At 44.8% G+C, this 25,268-nt stretch overlaps 1 protein-coding gene across 1 annotated transcript in view; it reads left to right on the top strand.

The window, feature by feature from the left end:
* ATP10B (ATPase phospholipid transporting 10B (putative)) overlaps positions 1–25,268 on the top strand; it is a 137,636-nt gene that overhangs the window by 50,599 nt on the left and 61,769 nt on the right. The window contains exons 5-9 of the mRNA XM_052644143.1: positions 1,787–1,893; positions 5,867–5,998; positions 9,774–9,901; positions 12,178–12,430; positions 13,585–13,823. Coding sequence (XP_052500103.1) covers positions 1,787–1,893; positions 5,867–5,998; positions 9,774–9,901; positions 12,178–12,430; positions 13,585–13,823 — 859 coding nt within the window. The remainder of the gene's footprint in view (positions 1–1,786; positions 1,894–5,866; positions 5,999–9,773; positions 9,902–12,177; positions 12,431–13,584; positions 13,824–25,268) is intronic.

Here is a 25,268-nt window from a genome sequence, read left to right as displayed (position 1 = left end):
TACTGAAAAAGGGACATTATGACCGGGAGACAAGGAAGATGCTGTCATAGCTTATCACCTTAGAGCATCATAAAAATGCCCTTTAAACCACTAGCTACCAACAGTGAATCATTCAATATTCTATCTGCAGCAGCTCCCTCCATAAGGACAGGTGGGTCTTCAACTTCAGCCATTCTCAGAGCACCTTTATGATCTGTATCACATTCATAAACACTATCTATTAGAAAATTCTAACTGGCTTAATTTTCTCTTAATTCATTTCAGAAGAAAAAGTTATGTTACTGGCACTATGGGCAACTGGAATCGCTGCTATATATAGCTTGGCATAGATTTATGGCAGTATTACTTTCCATATATAAATTTTATAACAGTAAAATTAGTAAAATGAAATCAAAACTGTTATTTTACTCTAACTACAGCCTATTGCCAAAACCTCCTCTGTTAAAAAATTAGATAAATAAGTGCTAGAAAGGATTAACAGAGATAAACTAAGATATTTCATTGTTAAATTCAAAAGAATTGCAAATAGAAATGACTGATTCAATGTAAATTAATGGGGTGCTACTTTAAGAACTCCAATGTAGTAAAAATCACATGCGGTTTGGTGTTGGGAACTGGGTTCTCAAGTCCTGGGATGTCCTATGTCCTGGAAGTGTGTGTCCTTGGAAAGATCTCTCACCCTCTCTGAGTTTCACCTTTCTCATAAGCAAGGATAATCACCCTGCTAACTTCCCAGAGCTGTGAAGAGTCAAATAAAATCATGTAAGTAATATAGTTTATAAACACAATAAAGAATTATTCTGAGTGTATTGAGTGGTATTGTAGCATTCTGGAGCCAGACTTCCTGGATTTGAATCCCCTTTCTGCCATGTACTATGATTGCCTCGGTTTCCCTATTTTTAAAATGGGTATGAAACATGGCCTACCTTCTAAGGTGGTCATGACCATTATTTAATACATAGGAAACATAACTGGACCTAGAGAGATGGAGTACGAAAGAGCTAGAAGGAGAGAAAATCCATTAGGGTTCAGATGATTACTGTTCTGTTCTCCCCAGTGTTGTGAGGAAGTTATATTTAAAGTTCCTATAAATGCCAGAGGGGGAGGCCATCAGGACTGAATGAAGACCAGACACCAAGTCAACCCTGGTGTGGGTTGTCTCAGAAGTCTCTAGAGTGAAGTGGGAGATTGTGATGCCTCCTGAGTCCAGAAGAAGGGAAGAACTCTGCGGATCTCCCATTTGAGAAGCTGCCTCCCAGGATGCTGCACAAAGGCAACTGGTCCTCCTGCTGTGAGGTCTGTTTATTTTATGAGGATGGAGCAAGAGAAGGATAGCACAGGCGAGAGGCCAAGAGGGAGCCTCTGGGCTGCCCTTCCTCATCATCTTGTGATAAGAGAGGTGTGTGGGTGCAGACCCAGCAGCTGGTGATAGTGGGTGTGTGAACACTGCCTCAGGGAGCACAGCACCTATCCTTGCAGAGTCAGAAGCCAGGTCCCCCACATTTTGTCCCTAAAACCATTTTGAATCTTCCTCATCAGAGTTCTGCCTTTTAGGCCAAATCACATCCTTAGGGATGGGTAATTCCCCTCTAATGGTCCAGTCCCCATTAGGTGTCCTAGAACCAATGAAGTCTTGCATTTAAACATGGGAATTAGTTTCCAAGTTAATATTGCTCTTCTGAAGAAGACGGAGAAGAGGGATCGTGTTCACTCACCACTTCTGAGACACTAACCAGTGAAAGTGTGGAGATGCCACCAAACCGTTCCTGTCTTTCATCATCTCCAGGGAACATCCCGATCAGACCAGGACAGGCTTTGGCAGTGAGAGTCTTCTGCTTCGAGGCTGCACCATCAGAAACACTGAAGTGGCTGTTGGCATTGTCATCTACACAGGTTATTGTCCCTGGAGACTTTCCTGCATCCCTGCCCTTTCTCCTCCTTCCTCCAAAACCTCCTCCAAATTCATCTTTAGTTGGTGGGAGCTCACATCTAAGGGGTAGAGGCATGTGATTTCCTGTTTCTCAGCTAAGCAAACTGAGGCTGGAATCACAGCAGCTCACTTGGTCCATAGGAGACATAATTCAATTCCAAGTCACTGTCACTTATCTGGATAACACAGGGAGGGGGGGCTTATGCATCCCTAATGGTTTTGTGACACTAACCGTAGGTGGGATGAAGAGCATCTTCTTGAGCTTGAAGAGTAACCTCACCAAACTTAGCAACATCACCATGTGTGCCTCAGTGTCCTCATTTGTACAGTGGAAATAACATCTGTGTCTGCCTCATAAAGCACTCATGAGAGTACAGTGACCCAGACATAGAAAGCACCCAGTGCCATGTGTAGCACATGAGGGCACGGTGAGTCTTGGTGGTTGTTTTTGCAGTTGTTTTTATTATAAGCTTTATTCATTTTGTGGATCTCTATATGGTGGTCTGTCTCCTCTTTGCACTTTTGATTTTGCTTCCCCTTGAAAAACGGTTAACAGCAGCACTTCTCATAATGAGATTTGGAGGGGGTCTTGGGACGGCTGAACCCCCAGTACCTAGTACCTGGCGCTCCATGGGTGCTCAATACATATCCGTTTTCACTTGAACAACTGCAAACATCTATGGAGGTAACACAGTCTCCCTGGGGTGTCTACCTTCCCTGGAACTCTCCAGAAGTTTCCCTGGCTCTTGCACTCACTGGGACACCTTGTAATATTTTGTTTACTTTTAGTTGGTATGTTTTGGTGCATAGAATCCAAACTTTGTTAGACTTGGAAGAGCACTAACACATCAGTCTACCCTATGACTCCCTTTGGCAGACTGTGAGAGAAAAGTAGGGGTTTTTTTGAACAGTGTCACAATCTAGCTGGCTTTCCCTAATTTGGGGGAGGGATGTTATATTTGTCAACACAGGTCACTGCTTTCAAGGGTCTTTGACAGTGGAGTTCAATGCTGTCTGGCAGACTTAACACAACCCCATCAGTAATCCCTGCCCCACCAAAAAACCCTCATAAACATTGAGTTTTCTTCTCTGCTTGAGCAGAAACAAAGCTCTGAGTGGGTGACAAAAGTGGCCTATGAGAGGGCAGACAGAGAGGGAGTTAATCATGGTTCCCAGGAGTCAGACTGCCTGGGGCTAAACCAGCCCTGGGCTTCCCTAGAAGCTCAGCTGGTAAAGAATCTGCCTGCAATGCAGGAGACATGAGTTCAATCCCTGGGTTGGGAAAATCCCCTGGAGAAGGGAACAGCTACCCACTTCAGTATTCTGGCCTGGAGAATTCCATAGACTGTGTAGTCCATGCAGTCGCAAAGAGTCGGACACGACTGAGCGACTTTCATACACACTAAACCAGCCCTTGGCTGCAAGTTCCTGAAAAGCTGGTCAAGCTTTCCACACAAAGGCACTGCTAACCTGTTCTCATAGGACTGTAAGTTTCAAACGAGATGATCTTTGAAAAGGGCTTAACACTAGCCTGGCACACATCAGGGTCTCAAAAACCGTGAGCAAAATGGTACTAATGGTGTTCAGTGTTGTCATCTAGAGCAGGGGTTCTCAACCTCAACACTGGTGACCTTTGTCCCAGATTGTTCTTTGTGGGGGGAGTGTTTAGCAGCAGCCCTGGCTTCTGCCAACTAGATGTCATTAGTGCCACCTCCTCAAAGATGATACCCAAAAATTTCTGAAGACTTTGCCAAATGTCCCCTGGGGAACAAAGTCCCCTGTAGAGAATGACTGGTCTGGAGCTGTACTCTCTGCCTTGGTGGTATAGATGGACACAACAGGAGCACCTCAGGATCAAAGGCAATAAAAGCCAAGTCGAGTTTTCCAAGAGGAAGAAATTCCACGTGGAGGTGTATGCTTCGCACTGCAGACATTTATTGAGGCCCTGCTGTGTACCAGAAACTAGTTTAGGTACTTTATATGTATCAGTTCATTCCCTTATGCCAGAGCACACAGCCGTAACATCTCCTTTCGCAGATGAGGAATTGAGATACAAAAGGATTAATTCCACCAGGGTCACATGCCTCCTGAGATTAATTCCCTCCAGCCCAAGGTCAAGTGCCTGAGAGCCGAGCTCTGTCAGACCCTGGAGCCCACATTCTATCCACCACACCATGATGCCTCCCCGATGAGACCACATGTTGCCAAAGGGACAGAAGAGTCTTAGGAAGTGAGGAGTGGGTGAAGGGGGGTGGTCCCAGGACCCCTTGCACAGGGTGAGCCCAGGGCAGGCAGGGACCCCAGCTGTGGCAGCCCTTGAACAACTGCAGCGACTGGAGTCTGACATGATGAGCCCAGAGCGTGGTCACTCCTGCAGTTTCACTGCGACTTTAAATCCACAAGGCCACCAGCTAAACAGCATTAAGCCACTCGCTGCTAGAGCTGATGTATTGGTTCTCTTTCATTTTGCACAGGAAACACGTGACTGGTGTCTTTTAATTTGTCTTCTGAGGGGTATGGCACAGTAATAAAAACTTAGCAGCCCCAAAGGAAAGGCTCTGTTTAAAGACAAGGCTTAGTTAGACTGTCAGCTCTTAGCTGGGTGACTTGGGTACCAGGGGTCAGTGGAAGGAGAAATAGAGTGGGAATCAGCATCCTGGGTTCTCCACGCGGCTCTGACGTTCATGTATCCTTTCACTTGGAACAAGTCCCTTCTATGCTTCTGTCATGGGATTCTCCAACTGGAGAAAAGGGGCAAGCGACTGGATAAGATCAGTAGTTTTTAAATTTTATTATTTTTTCTTTGAAAAAAATTTTATGCCGAACTCCAAGACAGGAGAGGAGCTGCCCAGAGTTAATGCTGGGGTGGAGGCCTTTGGCCACTACACTCTTGCACAAGCAACAAACACCTTAGCAAACAAGCAAGCATGAAAATGACTGGCCTCAAGTACAGTGCTGCCACAGGGCCTTGGCATGCACTGTTCTCCAGCCCAAAGCCCTTTTCTACCAACTTTTCTCTCTCCATTCATGTCTCCCTTTAATGTCACCTCCTCTGAGAAACCTTCCATGACCATGCTCTCTAACGGCATCTCTTATTTTGTTAGCCCTTATTTATTGTTTACTTCATGGGACTTATCACCAACTGTAATGACCTTGTTTGCTTGTGTATTTTCACCAGCATGTGAATCATCTGTCTTAACTACTGTATCCCACCACTAACCCACAACAGCCCCTTTGAGCAAAGTAGAAGACAGCCTCCTGTCATTTGCTAGAAATGTGTCCTAAGAGGCTTACAAATCGATGACAGCTACAAAGTGAGGGCCACCTCTTGAGTTGTGTAGGACACAGCCTGTGCACAGGGGCCTGGTCTATGCCCCCTGCCCCCCCATGTCCGGCAGGTAGGAGGTGTTCCGTAAAAACCTGCTGACCAATTGTGTGAGGTCTCTCCAGCTGCTCCCAGAACCTCCCTATGCCAGGACACATCCAGGTTAGAGAATGAAGCCTCTCTTGTTTTTTTAATTTTTTAAGTTTTTTTTTTCAATTGGAGTAGAATTGCTTTTACAGTGTTGTGTTAATTTCTGCTATACAATAACGTGAGTCAGCCATTTGTATCCACATATATTGTATAATATATCCCCTCCTTCTTGAGCACCCCCCCTCACCCCACCACATCCCACCCCTCTAGGTCATCACAGAGCACTGAGCCGAGTTCCCTGTGCTGCACAGCAGCTTCCCACTAGCAATCTTGTTTACACATGGTAGTGTATACATATCAATCTTATTCTCCCACCACCACCCCAAGTCCCTTCCCGTGTCCACACATCCATTCTGTCTGTCTGCACTCTGTCCCTGCCCTGCACGGAGGTAAATCTCCTGCAGGAAGAGCCAGAGGCAAATGGGGGGCCAACGACTGACGATCTTACTTCTCCCGCAAAGGCCATGAGACGAAAGCCATGCTGAACAACAGCGGCCCGCGGTACAAACGCAGCCAGATCGAGCGGCGCATGAACAGAGACATCTTCTCCTGCATCGGCATCCTCTTCCTCATGTGCCTCATTGGAGCTGTAGGTATGGAATGTTCTGGAAAGAACAACCCCACAGGCAGCTTCTGTTTCTTTTGTGCCAGTTGCCTCAACACAGAGCCTCAGTTTCCTTATCTACGAAAAGAAGTTAATAAATGAAAGCAAGCCTGCTCTGTATTTAACAGGGGGCCCATTCAGCCAAAAAGCAAGTGACATTGTTCTGAAAGTTGTATGTGCCCTAAATCGTAGGGAGAGCATCTGTTATGTGTCTATTCAGGAAATACTACCTGAACCCAGCGCCCCCCTTACCCAGAGAGGGTAACAGATCAATCAATCACAGGACTGTCCTCAGCGAGCAGGAAGGTCCTCAGAGTCCAGCAGGAACAAGTCCAGCCTGAGAACAGAATCAATAACACCATCTGTCGCATTCAGTGAGGGCGGCACCAGGTACTGTGTGTGTTTCCTAGAGCTGCTGTAAAAGGTTAATGCAAATCGAGTGGTTTAAAACAACACTAGCTGATTCTGCTACATATCCGGGGTTCAGAAGTCCAAAATCAGTTTCACTGGATTAAGACCAGGGTGCCTGCAGGACTGGCTCCTTCCGGAGACCCTGGGCGGGGAAAGTGGCCCCTTGTCTTTTTGGTTTCTACTGGCCACCTGGGTTTCTGCATTTGTGGCGTTGGGGGATTTTCAGGACTTCCAGGTGGTAAAGAATCTGCCTGCCAATACAGGAGTCGTAGGAGACTCGAGCTGCGTCCCTGGGTCAGGAAGATCCCCTGGAGAAGGAAATGGCTCCAGTATTCTTGCCTGGAGAATCCCACGTACAGAGGAGCCTGAAGGGCTACAGTGCAGAGGGGTCACAAAGAGTCAGACACAACTAAGTGAATGAGCACACACACACACACGCCTTCATTTTCAAAGTGCCTTACTTCACATCTCCCTCTCCTTGTCTGTGGGCATATCTCCCTGTGCCTCCTTTTTATAAGGTCATTTGTAATACCATCATCAGGCCCACCCGGATAATCCAGGCTCCTCTTCACCATCTCAGGGCCCTTCACTCAATCCTGTATGCAAAGCCCATCTGCATATTCACAGGGCCCCCGGGTCGAGTACACAGACGCCTTAGGGGACATCATTCAGCCTGCTGTGGGTATTATGGGAGCATCAAGGAAGGAAGTCTTGCTGAAGCTTATTCTCACCAGAAGAGGGAGGTGGCAGGGACAGGATGGGGCCGGCAGCTGTGAAAGAAAAGAGAGGACACTTTACCCCAAGGACAGCACAGACAAAGCAGAGCAGCAGGAGGGAAAATCATTCTTTTGCAGAGGAGAGTTTGGCTGTTTGGCAAGAGCAAGGCCAAGAATGGAACCCTGAACAGAAGCAGGCTGAGGCCAGGGTCTACTACAGCCAGGGTAGACCGCTGTGGGAGGAGTGATCCGGAGTTATTTCAGTCGATCCTTGGAGGGTAGGCAGGGCAGTGAGTACGATGCTCATTCTTACTCTCCCCCTCTATGGCTTAACACTAAGGATGGCTCCTGGCACCCTAAAGGAGGCCTTAAAAGAAGCAGGGAGGATCAAATTGAAGGACTTATATGCTGAGTCCAGAGCCCCCTGCTGACTCTGCACCAGGGAGCAGCTGTCTCGTTTGCTCTTCACTTGCTTCTATCAGAAATCGCACCCATCACTGTTGTTATACTTTATTTTTTAGAAACTATTTCTTTTTAATATTTATTTATATGTATTTATTTGACTGTGCCAGGTCTTAGTTGCAGCATGTGGAATCTAGTTCCCTGACCAGGGATCTAACCCAGGCCCCCTGCAATTGGGAGCACAGAATCTTAGACACTGCACCACCAGGGAAGTCCTCATCACTGTTTTTAAAAGACAGCGTCCGAGGCCTAAAACATTGCTCGGCCCACAAAGTTCTTATGTGTCACCACAGTGAAGACAGTGGGGTTTAGTCTTGTGTATGGCCTGGAGTTTTGAATGAATGTGCTTCCCAGGTATATCTCACGGCACTCCAAGAGGGGCTCAAAGCTGGAAGGGCAGTACCTGAAGCCAGCAAACAAGAAAACCACCCATTGGTTTTGTGGTCCATCTGTGTCCCCAGAGATGCTGCAAAACTCTTGGCTCTGCTTGGGGAAGGATTTTTAGGGACCATCAAACCTGGAAAGGACGCTGAAGATCATGTCACTGTGTCTCTAGAGAAAGGAAGCTAATGATTAAAGGGTCACAGAGTTAGGTAAGATTTAGGCAAACCAGAAGCAGCTTGGTAGATTGCCCCAAATATGAAATACTTTGAGAAAGTAATGGGGAGGGGCAGAATTCTCTTGTCTGAGAATAACAACTCATAGAGTGACAGACCTCTGTTGGTACCTAACTAAAGTATAGCTCCTGTAGGAGGTGATGGCTCCCAGATGAGCACCATTCCAGGGTTATTTATCACACATTTCTTTACCAGGTTTCCCTGGTGGCTCTGCTGATAAAGAATTCGTCTATAATGTGGAAGACCTGGGTTTGATTCCTGGGTTGGGAAAATCCCCTGGAGGAGGAAATGGCAACCACTCCAGTATTCTTGCCTGGAGAATCCCATGGACAGAGGAGCCTGGCAAGAGAACAGCTACCCACTCCAGTATTCTGGCCTGGAGAATTCCAAAGACTGTATAGTCCATGGGGTCACAAAGAGTCGGACATGACTGAGCAACTTTCACTTCACTACTTTAATGTATGAAGATGGAATTTCTTTTTTATTTGTCTGGATTGTCTTCCCCAGGCCTTTCTGATCACCTAGTACCCACCTGGGCTTCAGAATCCTTCTAGGCCTCCTCCTCCAGGCAGCCTGCTCTGATTTCTTTTATGATCTCTAGCTCCTCTGAAAGCCAGTGATCCTTACTCTGTACCATATATTTGGCCCTTAACCTCACATCTATAAGTCTCCTTTATTCTGCTGTGTGTGATGGTATTTGGCCCAACCTCTTGGGCAAAGGAGTATCTTAGGGGCAGGGTGGCATCCTTTTTGCCTTCTATTCTCTATAGTTTCTATCCTGGAGCCAAGAGCATTATACACATAGGGCGATCCTGTTCTCACAATAACCCCATGGGGAAGGTACTATTACTAATTGATAGATAAGGATGCTGAGATTCAGAGAGCTCAGAGCCAGTTGCACTTATCAATCTGCACTTGATGGGTGTTGCTATCCCCATTTATAATTAGAGAAACAGAGGGTTCAGTCCGTATCTGAGGCTGTTGCTATGGGCTCTTATAACATTCCAGGATCTAGCTCATGCCAGGTGAGGTGTGTATCTTTACGTCAGACTCCATGACTCGGTAGGGAACTCCTCAAAGACAAGAAGCAGGACCAACTCCTTTTTGAATTAATAAATTTTGGATAAAGAGAGGGAAGGCGAGAGGCAAGGAGGAGTGAGTAAACAGAGTTGATGGATGGGTGGGTGGGTGGAGGGATGGATGATTGGATGGGTGGGTGCATGAGGGAGAAAAGAAACAAACTCTTGCCCCTTTTTCTATTTCCAACTCCTGTATAATAGGACTTAGACAAGATCTAAATAATCACCATGCTAGTTTCCTCTGCCAGGAGGAGAGATTGAAATGTAGGGTGTGTGAAAGACCACCTTAGAGCTAAATGAATACATACACAGTGTTATGAATATATAAATGAATATATAACACAGTGTTATACAGAACAAGGATGTGCTCCTCCAAAGCACACTGATTTCTGGCAGTAGGTCAGGGATGGGCTGATGTAATTGACCAATTTAAGATTAAGTGGAGATTTTGTCTCATGCTTGGCTTTGCCTCCTCTCAGGTCACGGCCTCTGGAATGGAACCTTCACAGAGCACCCTCCCTTTGACGTGCCAGACGCCAAGGGCAACTACCTTCCCCTTGCTCTTGGGGGCTTCTACATGTTCCTCACCATGATCATCCTGCTCCAGGTAGGAGGTCCTCCCCAACTCGGGGCTCAAAAGACCTACAGCCAACACCTATACAACTTTGCAGAAAAAGAAAAAGAAAACTCAGTACTGACCTTGAGAAAGAACTAACTGGACTGAGATGAGGAAACATTTAGTGCTTCTTATGGGTCTTTGAAAGTATTCGTATCTGGTATAAGGTCAGGACCAGCCCTGCCTTGAGGAGAGGACCTTGGCCTCAGATAATAACAGAGGGAAATATTTATCAGACTCTTGTATTTAAAAGTAAGATTGCAGCAGAGACCCACGGGTGCCTGTCCTGCTGCCAGATCTAGAACCGGTGCGTCTTCTGACCTGAGAACCACAAAGATAACACAGCGCAAAGAATGACAGAAACCTTTCAAGCCCCAAGCATTCAGAGAAAGAAACACAAGTTAGCGTTTTCATATTTGCTAGACTGAAGAAGAACCAGCACCATACATAGGAGAAAAGAAGGCAAAAGACAGAGCACCTGTAAGAGGGAGGTAAGAAAGGCCCCTACTTATAGGTGAACACCTACAGTGAGGTATAAAGAGATTTAAAAAAAACCTCAGGCCCAATAAGAATTACGGTCTATGAAAAGATAGGGGAAGTTGTAGTTTTGTTTTGACAAAACCCCGTCTGTTTGAGATCTTACAGTACTTGAGCATGTTTCTTGGTCCTCCAACTGGCAACTTTTTTCATTCATTAGTTCATTCACTCATGGAGCAAAGTAACCCTTTTTAAATGTGAGGAGGAAGTCATGCTCTTCCTCTGCCCTGAACCTTCTGATGGTTTCATAACCAAAAGTGAAATGAATACAAAGGGAAATACAAAGTTCTGAGGCAACCAACAAGGCCTAAGTGATCTGGGCCCCGCTCCCTCGGGGACCACATCTCTGAGCTGTCTCCCACACACTGGCACACACGCCTGCTGACTCTCACCCCGGCCCTGCAGACACCCAGCTGCTGGCCCGTGCCCTGCCTGGAACATGCCTCCTCCCACAGATAACCTCAGGCTCACACCCTCATTTCTTCAGGTCTCAGCACAAAGGTTGTGGTTTCTGAAATACACCCTCCCAGCCTTCACTTTTCATTTTATTCTTTTTTTTTCCAGGAGATTTGCCACCACTCAATATAGATTTTTTGTTTGTTTACTGGACTGGGAGGTCTTCAAGGCCAGGGCTTTTGTTCTACTCATTACCATTTGAAGGACCTAAAACAGCACTCAGTATTTGTGTGTGTGTGTTAGTCACTCAGTCGTGTCCGACTCTTTGCGACCCCATGACTGTAGCCCACCAGGCTCCTCTATCCATGGAATTCTCCAGGCAAGAATACTGGAGTGGGTTGCCATTTCCTTCTCCAGGGGATCTTCCTGACGCATGGATTGAACACAGGTCTCCTACATTGCAGGCAGATTGTTTACCATCTGAGCTACATCAGTGGGCAGTGATCAACAATAAATCTGAATAGAAAACAGATTTAGGATTACCAAAGGGAAAAGAGAGGGAGAGACATAAATTAGGAGTCTGGGATTAGCAGAAACACACTATCATATATCAGAGAAGGCAATGTCACCCCACTCCAGTACTCTTGCCTGGAAACTCCCATGGATGGAGGAGCCTGGTAGGCTGCAGTCCATGGGGTCCCAAAGAGTCGGACACAACTGAGCAACTTCACTTTCACTTTTCACTTTCATGCATTGGAGAAGGAAATGGCAACCCACTCCAGTGTTCTTGCCTGGAGAATCCCAGGGGTGAGGGAGCCTGGTGGGCTGCCATCTATGGGGTCGCACAGAGTCGGACACAACTGAAGTGACTTAGCAGCAGCAGCAACTATCATATATAAAGCAGATAACAAGAATCTACTGTATAAAGTATTATCAATGTCTTGTAATAAACTGTAGTGGAAAAGAACATGAAAAAATATATACAATGTTATATAGAGAGAATGAAATCACGTTTCTGCACACCTGAACCCAGCATGACTCTGTAAATTAACTAGAGCTCCTTACTCCTTCCAGCTCAGTCATTAAACAAGCAGTGGTGAGTGTCTACCCCATATCAAATATTCCTGGCTCAGGAAGGCCTGTTTTTTTCAGATTCTCCTAAGGATCCCAAGGCAGGCATGAGGTCACTGAGCTTTAATTTCTCAGAGAAAACCCACTGCGTGAGCTGACCTGAGCTTTTCATGAAATGCTTTTGCTAATCCATCACTCAGGAAGGTCCTGAGATGGCAGACCAGCCTCTTTATCTGACACAGTGGGACTCAATCTCCCCACAGATACTGATCCCAATCTCCCTGTACGTGTCCATTGAGCTGGTGAAGCTCGGGCAAGTCTTCTTCCTGCACAACGACCTTGACCTGTATGATGAAGAGACTGACTTGTCCATTCAGTGTCGAGCCCTCAACATCACTGAGGACTTGGGTCAGATCCAGTACATCTTCTCCGACAAGACAGGAACGCTGACCGAGAACAAGATGGTGTTCCGGCGTTGTACCATCATGGGCCACGAGTATTCTCACCAAGAAAATGGTACGAGGGGGCTCCTGGGGGCCCCATCCTTCTTATAAAGAAATCACCCCTGCTCTCCTAAGAGAGTGGTGATTAAAACCCATTCTCCTGGCTCTTGCAAAGGCTTAGTGGCTCTGTGGGAAGTAGCTTCCTGTATCCCTGCAGCCTCCTTGTCACAGATCAATGCTGTTCTTATCACTTGTAAACTTTCATTTGTTCCTGAAGGCTATGGGTAATCTCCTGTGTGGTAGCCCTCCAGCTGGTTGATCTTTGTCCTCAGTGGATCTTTGCCTGGTGTAATTGACACAGAGGATTTTTATCTGTCAGGAATGCACTGAGAAGATGTCCAAATTATGTTCCAGTCCTGCAACCAAAGTTTAGGAATTTTTCAGGTTACCTTACCTGACAGGACAGGCCCAGGTGGAAGCGCATGGTGGGATGGGATACAATCAGGAAATGCCCTCCATGCTAACTGGCCTCTTGGGGTTCACTGACACAGAGCTTTGCCTTAGGGGATGTGGCTAGGAAATGCCCGGATTGTCATCTTGCATAGACTGAAGGTGGCTGATACAGCTGACTGATCCCCTCAGTTCCTTCCCCCAACAGCACACATGCGCGCGCACACACACACTCACACACACACACGCACACACACACACCACTTCCTTCATTCTTCATTCTTCATTCTTTTGTGGGAGGGATTAAGAAAGAGAAAAGAGAAGGTACTCTAGGCAGTCCAATCCCCTTTGCCACAGTGATAACCAGGTACATGGGAGTTTCTAATCTTAATAATTACAACTACCATTACCAGTACTTAGAGTATGCTTATCACTTTTATATCGTTATATATTAAGTCTTTTATACATACCATTATATCATTAAGTCTTCAAAACAATGAGTTGGATAGTTTTTATAAACCCTAATTGAGGAAGTAGAGGCGTGGGTTATGCGAAGCTCAAAGTCACATAGATAGGAGGTAGGAGGGCCAGGATTTGAACCTGTGTGACCAAGTTGCACCCCACTTTCACCAGTCAGGGTAACGAGCTGTCTGGTATCTAGAACAGCATAGTGTTCTTACACCATGCTCTTTTAGCTTCACCCCCAAAGTCTAGCATCTCCCAACCATGATCTGGCCAAGGTATGACTGATACAATAACCAGATTCCTTTCTTGCAGCTAAGCGACTAGAGACCCCAAAGGAGCTGGACTCAGACAGTGAAGAGTGGACCCAGTACCGGTGCTTGTCCTTCCCAGCCCGAAAGGACCAGGGCCCAGCAGCAATGAGGGGCCAAGGAGGTTCCCAGCCTCTGAGGAGGAGCCAGAGCGCTCGTGTACCCATCCAAGGCCACTCGCGACAGCGGTCTATGGGGCGCTGTGAAATCTCACAGCCCTCTGTGGCCTTCAGCAGCTCCATAGTAAGTGCCTGCCTTTCCCTCTTTGAATTGCAAGTGACCTTTCTTGAGGAGAGATATGGGATGGTTCCATGGCATGAAAGAGAAGGGTATGTAAACCCTGAATTGCTCTCAAAATGGCAGCCCTTGGTCTTGTTTGTGATCTGAATGGGTTTTGTTAGGCATGTACGAGTCTGTTAATTTCAAATGTTCAATGACTTAAAATTGAGAGATTTCGAAATGGAATTAGAAGTCTCCCCACTAAGCCAGGGTTTTCCTGTGGTGATAACTGGTTTGAATTAAGAAGTCCGCGCTCCCCAGGCTGGGTGTGCCATCCTCAGCTCAGCATGTCCCCCACTCCCTCTCTCTATACCCATCCCTGTGCTGAGGCCCAGCAGCAAGTTCACTATGTACATTTTTCTAAAATACAGTTGATAGGAAAGAAAGATATCTGACATGTCCATGTTTCTATAAAGTAGAAAAATGGAAGATGAACCTATAAGGCTTACAGGTTTCAAGAAAAGTGGGAGAATGTATTTATTGTGCTAATCAGAGAGTCTTAAGCTGTTATGAAGCAGAGGACATCTCTGTCAAATTTACCCAGTCCACCTCCGTCCCTTAGGCTCACTGCTTGGCTCCTAGGATGTTGAACTTTGCAAATTTGGGGTTTTCTGCTTATGGTCCCTACACATTTGATCCACTGAGAGAGTTACCATTAAACATCTAGGTAGCAGGTGAAGAAACTGAGTTTGTTCCCGAAGATGAGACAGCATGCCCTAGAAGCCAAGGCCAGAGCCACGGCCTCTGACTCCTGTCCCATTGCACTGTCCTCGGCATCAAGCTCTTCCTCTAGAGAACACATCATTCAGGGTCTTCTTAAGTGCTGCATTCAATATGCCAGCAAATTTGGAAAACTCAGCAGTGGCCACAGGACTGGAAAAGGTCCGTTTTCATTCCAAGCCCAAAGAAAGGCAATGCCAAAGAGTGTTCAAACTACTGCGCAATTGCACTTATCTCACACGCTAGTAAAGTAATGCTCAAAATTCTCCAAGCCAGGCTTAAGCAATACATGAACTTCCAGATGTTCAAGCTGGTTTTAGAAAAGGCAGAGAAACCAGAGATCAAATTGCCAATATCCACTGGATCATCAAAAAAGCAAGAGAGTTCCAGAAAAACATCTATTTCTGCTTTATTGACTATGCCAAAGCCTTTGACTGTGTGGATCACAATAAACTGTGGAAAATTCTTCAAGAGATGGGAATACCAGACCACCTGACCTGCCTCTTGAGAAACCTATATGTGGGTCAGGAAGCAACAGTTAGAACTGGACATGGAACAACAAAGTGGTTCCAAATAGGAAAAGGAGTACGTCAAGGCTGTATACTGTCACCCTGCTTATTTAACTTCTACGCAGATTACATCATGAGAAACGCTGGGCTGGAAGAAGTACAAGCTGGAATCAAGATTGCCAGGAGAAATATCAATAACCTCAGATATGCAGATGACACCACCCTTATGGCAGAAAGTGAAGAGGAACTCAAAAGCCTCTTGATGAAAGTGAAAGAGGAGAGCGAAAAAGTTGGCTTAAAGCTCAACATTCAGAAAACGAAGATCATGGCATCTGGTCCCATCACTTCATGGGAAATAGATGGGGTAACAGTGGAAACAGTGTCAGACTTTGTTTTTGGGGGCTCCAAAATCACTGCAGATGGTGACTGCAGCCATGAAATTAAAAGATGCTTACTCCTTGGAAGGAAAGTTATGACCAACCTAGATAGCATATTCAAAAGCAGAGAGATTACTTTGCCAACAAAGGTCCGTCTAGTCAAGGCTATGGTTTCTCCAGTGGTCATGTATGGATGTGCAGAGAAGGCAATGGCACCCCACTCCAGTACTCTTGCCTGGAAAATCCCATGGACGGAGGAGCCTGGTAGGCTGCAGTCCATGAGGTCTCTAAGAGTCGGACATGACTGAGCAACTTCACTTTGACTTTTCACTTTCATGCACTGGAGAAGGAAATGGCAACCCACTCCAGCGTTCTTGCCTGGAGAATCCCAGGGACAGTGGAGCCTGATGGGCTGCCGTCTATGGGGTCGCACAGAGTCGGACACAACTGAAGAGACTTAGTAGCAGTAGCAGCAGCAGCACGTATGGATGTGAGAGTTGGACTGTGAAGAAAACTGAGCACTGAAGAATTGATGCGTTTGAACTGTGGTGTTGGAGAAGACTCTTGAGAGTCCCTTGGACTGCAAGGAGATCCAACCAGTCCATTCTGAAGGAGATCAGCCCTGGGATTTCTTTGGAAGAATGATGCTGAAGCTGAAACTCCAGCACTTTGGCCTCATGCGAAGAGTTGACTCATTGGAAAAGACTCTGAGGCTGGGAGGGATTGGGGGCAGGAGAAGAAGGGGACGACCGAGGATGAGATGGCTGGATGGCATCACTGACTTGATGGATGTGAGTTTCAGTGAACTCTGGGAGTTGGTGATGGACAGGGAGGCCTGGCGTGCTACAATTCATGGGGTTGCAAAGAGTTGGACACGACTGAGCGACTAAACTGACTGACTGATACTTACAGAGAAGGCCTCAGGGACCCCCCGGTAGCTTGAACAAGACACATATACTCACAGAGGGACTGAAAGTGCTATCATCCTGTTATTAGAAGATTAGATTTTCAAAATGACCATTTTGGTGAATTTCATTCCAGTCTTTTCATTCCCCTCATTATACACACACACATACTCACACACACAAACTCCATGTGTTAACATTTTTTGCAGTCATCATGCGCATAAATTATAGCTGCTGCTTTTTTGGATTCTGACATGATATCAAAAGCCTTTTCTACATTGCTACCTAGTATTCATTACCCAGGACTGTGTTTTCTGACTGTGACAAGAAATTCTGTGAGTCTGTATCTTCTGGGTTGTTGTTTATCTAATTTAAGTATGTACAGAGTTAACTCACGTACTTATATACTGCATGTAATAATGTACATTCTGTACATGTATGTTATTATGCACATAAACACAACAATAGCAAGGATAAAAAATAGCAGTGTGTTAAGACATATGATACTTACAAACCTACAAGAATAATGACCCATTGATGACTCTGGGAATATTTTGGTTTTTATTTTTCTTTTTGATTTTCCCGAAAGAAGTAACAATAGGATATGCATATTGTCAAGTCTTTCTCTGATTTTATTCCGTCCCCTCTCAATGGAATGCTCTTCCCCCAGCTCTTTACCTAAATGTTTGGACAATGAATTCAGTGCATTCTCTTTGGGCAGGGGGACTAAATCTTGCGCTGCTGGTGTCTTGGTTTCTTCCAGTTCTGGATACCACAGGTATCCTGTGTATCTGAGAATGTCTCCTCCAGGAGAAAAAGGAGGCTTTCCTGTGTAGATATCAGTTGGGATACACAGATTCATTGGTCCCCGTTCAGTCTGACAAATTTCAGAGCCCAGGGAAAACTGCAGCCCTGATTCACTCAGTATAACTTTTATTCAGGGCCCTTAGCTGATGGTCACTGAAAGGGGCACATGCACCTATGAGCTATTTCCAGCTCTTGAATGTCATCGATTTGCCCTGGCTGGCACATTTGAAGTCCAGTTCTAGCTAAATTCACTCAGGAAGAATAAGGAAATTGACACAGTAATATCCAATTCTTGTTGCCTGGGCAGGGGAAGATGGTAATGTGTTCCTTCTATGAACTGCTAAATTTTCAGACTGAAAATCTGGGGTTAGTCAGTCAATAGCACCCCAGCTATTTGTTTGGGGGGTGTGGGCACCGGGCCTAGAGTCCAGAAACGTGGGCTCCGGTTTCAACTCTGCCGAGGTTTGCTGGGTGGTCTTAAGCAATATGCTCAACCTCTTTCTGTCCCTGTTTCATCTCTCACTGGCTCTTCTAAAAGTCAAAGAATATGACGCTTGTGCTGACCAGCAAGGTCGCTTCCAGCTGTGAATTAGGCACGTTGGGGGTCACATGCCCCCAGGTGTTCATCTCAGCTCCCCTGTGTATCAGATCTGTGGCTTTGGTCACTTCACTGGGTGGAAACCTCAATATTCTTACCTCAAGAAAGGATTACTGTTATGCCTCGTGAGTTGGTTTTGAGGATTTAATTCTTAAAATACTGTGTTCTAGACAGAGGGATAAGTAATAGAAGTTTTAAATGACATTTTAAAGGAAAGCTGTCTGCCTTGGACAAATGTTCACCTAAGTGATGACAGGGAGAAGAAATGGGAGTTTTCAAAAAAATACGTGGAATCCTCCCCCCTGGTATTCTGGACTATTTGGCCTAGGGTGGGGCCTGAGTATTTATATTTTGATTTCTAATTATTCTACTGAGCAGCCACTAAGAACCTCTCTAAGCACACTATCACCCCACTCAGAAATATTCATTTGGTTCAAATAGGTGCCTTCTACAACTTGGGAGGCATTGGCTGAAGGGGGTGATTTAAGCTCCCTTAAAGGGGTCTGATACTAACCTGTATACTTTCTGTGGCTGGAATATCAGATCCTTGAATTTGTCTGTGGAGAACGTCTGTGGCAGCCCCAGGAAGATGCCCTGGCTCCTAGCTCCTGACTCCCACCCCCACCCACTCTTGGCAAACTCTATGCTGTCTCCTCTTCCACCTGCCCATCTGGCATCCAATCTAGTCGGACAATCTCTTGGCACCAACAGTGCTTTACCTTCCCTTTGTAAACCCAGCCAGAACTTGCCTCTGAAGCCCTAGAGATGCCAGGTCATGGCGGAACACCCAACCCCCTTCAAAGAAGCCCATTGTTGGCCTCCACTGCCCTTTGCTCTAAACTGAATATAAAATGTGCATCAATAATAACAACCACCACAACAAAAGCTTACTTTTTTCTTTTACTACAAAGAACAAGGTAGCATTGGTAATTGTTGTCTAATTGGCTGCCATCATATCTGTGACTTTAGGGTGGGGTAATATATCCATACTTAGGAAACTAAGGAGTCCTTAGCCAGTATTTAAGAATCCTGGTAGATAGGAAATGAAATACCCTCCCCGCCTACCCCACCCCCACCCCCAGTCTGTGAGCAGCCAAGATTGGAGTACAAAGTCTTTGTTTAGACATGCCACTTGAAATATGTTTTCCAGTCATCAGACCAAACACTATCTTCCTAATCATAAAGTTTTCATCAGGGTGGGTTAGGCTTCATACTTCACCACCTCTCCCTTCTGTGGGCACAGCCTCACCCATCTGTCTGGAAAGAATTCAAAGGAGGAAAGTAAAGAAGGCTGTCTTTGGCCCCTGCCTTCTTTTTTGAAACTTGGTCTTCCTTTCCTTCCTGGGAAGATACTTGTGCCACACTTGTCTGCTCTGGGACAGCCCACATGCGCACACTCCCACAGCAAGGTTAGATAAGAGTCTGGATTTAACTAACCTAGCGTGCAAAATCCTTTAGGAAGTGACATGACTACACAGGGCAATAAATGGATGAGGCCTGTCTCAGCTTAGCTTCCCTTAGCTCCCAGGGTCCCAAATGGGGGCCCACAGCCCCATTCATAAGAACTGGGTCTTACCAGCAAAAGAGACACAGATATAAAGAACAGGCTTTTGGACTCTGTGGGAGAAGGCAAGGGTGGGATGATTTTAGAGAAAAGCATTGAAACATGCATATTACCATATGTGAAATAGATAACCAGTCCAAGTTCGAAGCATGAATCAGGGCACTCAAAGCTGGTGCACTGGGATAACCCAGAGAGGTGGGTTGAGATGGGAGGTGGGAGGGGGGTTCAGGACGGCAGGGGGGATACATGTACACTCGTGGCTGATTTGTGTCAGTGTATGGCAAAACCACCACAATATTGTAAAGTAATTAGCCTCCAATTAAAATAAATAAGGAAATGGCAACCCACTCCAGTATTCTTGCCTGGAAAATTCCATGGACAGAGGAGCCTGGTAGGCTAAAGTCCATGGGGTTGCAAAGAGTTGGACACGACTGAGCAACTTCACTTTCACTTTTCAAAATAAAGAAAGAACTGGATCTTGCAAAATCAAGGAAACTCCCTTCCTTTAAAAAAAAAATCATTGAAGTATAGATTTTTAAATTTTATTATTGGATTATAATTGCTTTACAATGTTGTGTTAATTTCAGCTCTATAACAAAGTGAATCAGCTATGTGTGTACATATATCCCCTCCCTCTTGAGCCTCCCTCCCACCCCATCCCTGCCGCATCCTGCCTCTCTCGGAGTCAACACAGAGCACGGAGCTGAGCTCCCATTGTTTTCAGGGAACGCCCACTGGCTCTGTGTTGCCCACGGTAGGGTAGGTATGTCAGCGCCTCTCTCAGTGCATCCTACCTCCCTGTCCCTCTAGGTGCCCACATGTCTGTCCTCTGCATCTGCGTCTCTATTGCTGCCCTACAGAGAGGTTCATCGGTGCCATTTTTCTAGATTCCATATATATTTGTTAATATATGATATTTTTCTCTATGGTGAAGACCAGTTGATTTACAATGTTGTGTTAATTTCTAGTGTGGAGCAGTGATTCATGTATACACATATATATTCTTTTTCACATTTTTTTCCATTTCGGTTCATTACAGAATAATGAATATAGTTCCTTTGCTACACAGTAAGACCTTGTTGTTTATTTCATATATAGTAGTTTGTCTGTATTAATCCCAAACTCTTAATTTATCCCTCCCTACCCCTCCTTTCCCCTTTGGTGACCGTACATTAGGGTTCTGTACCTGTGAAGCTAACACTGTTATGTAAATAGTTCATTTTTATCACTTTTTTTTTTTTTACTGTGTGGTGTATCATATTTTAGATTCTACCTATAAGTGATAACATATGGTATTTGTCTTTCTGTTTCTGACTTACTTTGCTTCATATGCCAATCTCTAGGTCTATCCATGTTGCTGCAAGTGGTGTTCTTTTGTTCTTTTTAATGACTGAGTAGTATTCCATTTACACCACATCTTTATCCATTCATCTGTCAGTGGATATTTAGGTTGCTTCCATGTTTTGTCTATTGTAAACAGTGTTGCTATAAACATCAGGGTGCATGTATCTTTTTGAATCAGTTTTCTCAGGATATATGCCCAAAAGTGGGATTACTGGATCACTTGGCAACAGTATTTTTAATTTTTAAAGGAACCTCCATACTGTTTTCCATAGTGGCTGCACCAACTTACATTTCCACCAACAGGTAGGAGGGTTCCCTTCTCTCTGCACCCTCTCCAGCCTTTGTTACTTGTAGACTTTTTAATGATGGCCCTTCTGACTGGTGTGAGGTGATAGCTTATTATAGTTTTGGCTTGTACGTCTCTAATAATTAGTGTCTTTGAGCATATTTTCATGTGCTTATTGGCCATCTTAATGTCTTTGGAGAAATGTCTTTTTAAGTCTTCTGCCCATTTTTTGATTAGATTGTTTCTTTTTTGTTGTACAAACTGTTAATACGTTTTAGAAATTAAGACCTTGCCAGTCACATCATTTGCAAATATTTTCTCCAAGTCCATAGGGTGTCTTTTTGTATTTCCTTCTGCTCAGATTTGCTGTGCAAAAGCTTGTAAGTTTGATTAGGTCTCATTTGTTTATTTTTACTTTTATTTCTATTGCCTTGGAAGACTGACCTAAAAAAATATTGTTATGATTTATGTCAGAGAGTGTTTTTCCTATATCCTCTTCTAGGATTTTTATGATGCCATGTCTTATATTTAAGTCTTTAAGCCATTTTGAGCTTATGTTTGTGTGTCTTGTGAGGAGTGTTCTAACTTCATTGATTTACATGCAGTTGTCCAGTTTTCCCAACACTACTTGCTGAAGAGACTGTCCTTTCTGCATTGCATATTCTTGCCTCCATTGTTGAAGCTTAATTGACTGTAGGTGTGTGGGTTTATTTCTGGGACCTCTGTCCTGTTCTATTGATCCATATGTCTGTTTCTATGACAATTCTATGTTGTTTTTATTATTATAACGTTATAGTATTTTCTGAAGTCTGGGAAAGTTATGCCTTCAGCTTTGTCCTTTTTCCTCAGGATTGTTTTGGCAATTCTTGGTCTTTTATGATTCCTATAAATTTTAGTATTATTTGTTCTAGTTCTGTGGAAAGTGTCACTGGTAATTTGATAGAGATTGTTTTACATCTGTGGATTGCTTTGGGTAATATGGCCACTTTAACAGTATTAATTCTTCCAATCCAAGAGCATGGACTTTCTCTGTTTCTTTGTATCATCTTCAATTTCCTATATCAAGGCATTATAGTTCTCAGAATATAAATCTTTCACCTCCTTGGTCTGGTTTATTCCTAAATATTTTTTGATGTGATTTTTAAAGGGATTTTTTTTTAATTTTTCCTTTCTGATATTTCATTGTTTGTTTTAAGGAAACACAACCAATTTCTGAATGTTAATCTTGTATCCTGCCACCTGGCAATTCTAGTAGTTTTTGTGTGGAATCTTTAGGGTTTTATACATATATTACCATGCTATCAACATACTGTGACAATTTTATCTGTTTCCTTCCAATTTGGATGCCTTTCCTTTTTCTTATCTGATGTTTGTGACTAGGACTTCCAATACTATGTTGAGTAGAAATGGTGAGAATGGGCATCCTTGTCTTGTTCTAGATTTTAGTTCGGAAGGCTTTCAGTCTTTCACCATTGAATATTATGTTGACTGTGGGTTTGTCATAGATGGTTTTTATTATGTTCAGACATGTACTCCCTATACCCACTTTGGAAAGGGTTTTTATAATGAATCAATATTGTAGGGAACTCTCTTTTTGCCAGTCCACTGAGTTTTCCCCTTGGAGTTTCTGTCCCATTTGGGAAAAGCTCACCTTAATCCGTGTGCTTTTATTTAAGCAAATATTTACTAACATTCAGTTCAGTTCTCCAGTTCTCTTGTCTGGAAAATCCCATGGATGGAGGAGCCTGGTGGGCTGCAGTCCATGGGGTTTCAAAGAGTCGGACACGACTGAGCGAGTTCACTTTCACTTTTCACTTTCATGCATTAGAGAAGGAAATGTCAACCCACTCCAGTGTTCTTGCCTGGAGGATCCGAGGGATGGAGAAGCCTGGTGGGCTGCCGTCTATAGGGTCACACAGAGTCGGACACGACTGAAATGACTTAGCAGCAGCAGTTCCGTTCGGTCACTCAGTCGTGTCCAACTCTTTGCAACCCCATGGTCTATAGCACACCAGGCTTTCCTGTCCATCACCAACTCCCAGAGCTTGCTCAAACTCATGTCCATTGAGTCGGTGATACCATCCAACCATCTCATCCTCTGTTGTCCCCTTCTCCTCCTGCCTTTAATCTTTCCCAGAATCAGGGTCGTTTCCAATGAGTCAGTTCTTCGCATCAGGTGGCCAGAGTATCAGTCCTTCCAATGAATATTCAGGACTGATTTCCTTTAGGATTGACTGGTTTTATCTCCTTGCAGTCCAAGAGACTCTCAAGAGTCTTCTCCAACACCACAGTTCGAAAACATCAATTCTTCAGTGCTCAGCTTTCTGTATGGTCCAACTCTCACATCCATACATGACTACTGGAAAAACCATAGCTTTGACTAGACAGACCTTTGTCAGCAAAGTAATGTCTCTGCTTTTTAATGTGCTCTCTAGGTTGGTCATAGCTTTTATTCCAAGGAACAAGTATCTTTTAATTTCATGGATGCAGTTACTAACACTGGACTCTCCCTATTCTTCACCCAAACTCAGTATCAAGACCACAACCTCAGCAAGGGCAAAAACATCACTACCCTAAATAGTACTTCAGCCTTCAACTCCCCAGCAACCGAGAAAGTTTATGTCCACAATAGGATACAACCACATGGCTAAGTACTCATAAGGAACCAAAGGGCAGATGGAAGAGTAAGCCTCCTTCCCTCCTCTGTTCCCCACCACTCAAAGACAACCATTATTTGAACTTTTCTGTGTCCTTCCCAGAGGTGCTTGTAACTATATCTTGCTGCTGCTACTGCTGCTAAGTTGCTTCAGTCGTGTCCGACTCTGTGCGACCCCATAGATGACAGCCCATGAGGCTCCCCTGTCCCTGGGATTCTCCAGGCAAGAACACTGGAGTGGGTTGACATTTCCTTCTCCAATGCATGAAAGTGAAAAGTGAAAGTGAACTCGCTCAGTTGTGTCCGACTCTTCGAAACCCCATGGACTGCAGCCCACCAGGCTCCTCCATCCATGGGATTTTCCAGGCAAGAGTACTGGAGTGGGATGCTATTGCCTTCTTCAAGCTATATCTTAGGTTGGCCAAAAAGTTTGTTTGGGTTCTCATATGCTCTTATGGAAAAACCTAAAGGAACTTTTTGGAAAACCCAATAAAAGCATGCAAGTGGAATATACACATAAGCACACCCTTTCCCACAAATAAAAGTGCACCATGCACTGTCTTGGACTCGGAACTTCTCTTCAGCCTACTGAATCTTGAGGAATATTGCATGCATATAGACAAATGGACAGATATTCAGTGGAGAGCTGCCTTGTCACTTTTTAAATGGCTGTTAAAATCTGCTGACTGGTTGAGCCATCATCTCTTTCTACAGGTATATAAGTTTTTTTATAGATTCTTAGAGCATGACTGCTAAATTGAGATTTTGTGCATGTTTAAAATTTGGAGTGATACTACCCCAGTGGTTGTACCAGTCCAGACACTCACCAATAGCAAATGGAAGGGTCTGCTTCCTCTTCATCTGTCAATTCTATATATTCTCAGTATCTACGTTTCTTGGACTAGCCTTTCATTTATTGTCAGTCAGCCAACAAATACAAAACAAGCATCTACACTATGGCAAGTACCATTCTAGCCACTGGGGATATAAAGTCTAATGGGGCATCATCCCTGATTTCAGGCATTTGCAGTCCAATGAAGGGGCAAGAAGAACCCCAGTGACACTGCTCTCAGGCTGGGATGTAAGGGGGCAGAGGTGCATAGAAGCCCAAAGGAAATGCACTTACATCAAACTAGGAGTCAGGGGAGCTTCCTGAAAGGGTTAGCATCAGAGCTGAATTTGAGACAAAATTAAAGGTTAACCAGAGCAAAAAGAAGAAACCATCTAGTGGTGGGATTGCAGGTTTTTGTAGGTTAGACCTGCCATACAAGCAAATGGAGACTTGCGGTTCTAAACAGTAGCTGGAATAAGAGGCACAGGTCATAGAGAGGGGAAGAGGAGATGGAGGCATGGGAGGAACAAGGCCACAGTTTGTTCCAGGCCTGCACACCAGGGCTCCTGTTCATTTCCACCACTGGCTCTGCGGGTTCCCACAGCGGCAATCTGCTGCACTCAGTCAGTGATTGTCAGCAAGGTGAATGAACTGTCATTTAAAGTGAGAGGAGAGTAGTGGATTGGAGCTTGGCCACCTCCTCACAGCTTTCAATGTCGAATGCTCCCAGCCAGAGAGGAAATGGGAGCAATAGGGCAGCCATATCGCCTAGAACCTTGTACTCAAACTGTGGTCCTCAGGCCCACAGCAG

The sequence above is a fragment of the Budorcas taxicolor genome, chromosome 7 (assembly GCF_023091745.1).
Source record: "Budorcas taxicolor isolate Tak-1 chromosome 7, Takin1.1, whole genome shotgun sequence".
Lineage (NCBI taxonomy): Eukaryota > Metazoa > Chordata > Mammalia > Artiodactyla > Bovidae > Budorcas > Budorcas taxicolor.
This window is presented reverse-complemented; position numbering and strand designations above follow the sequence as displayed.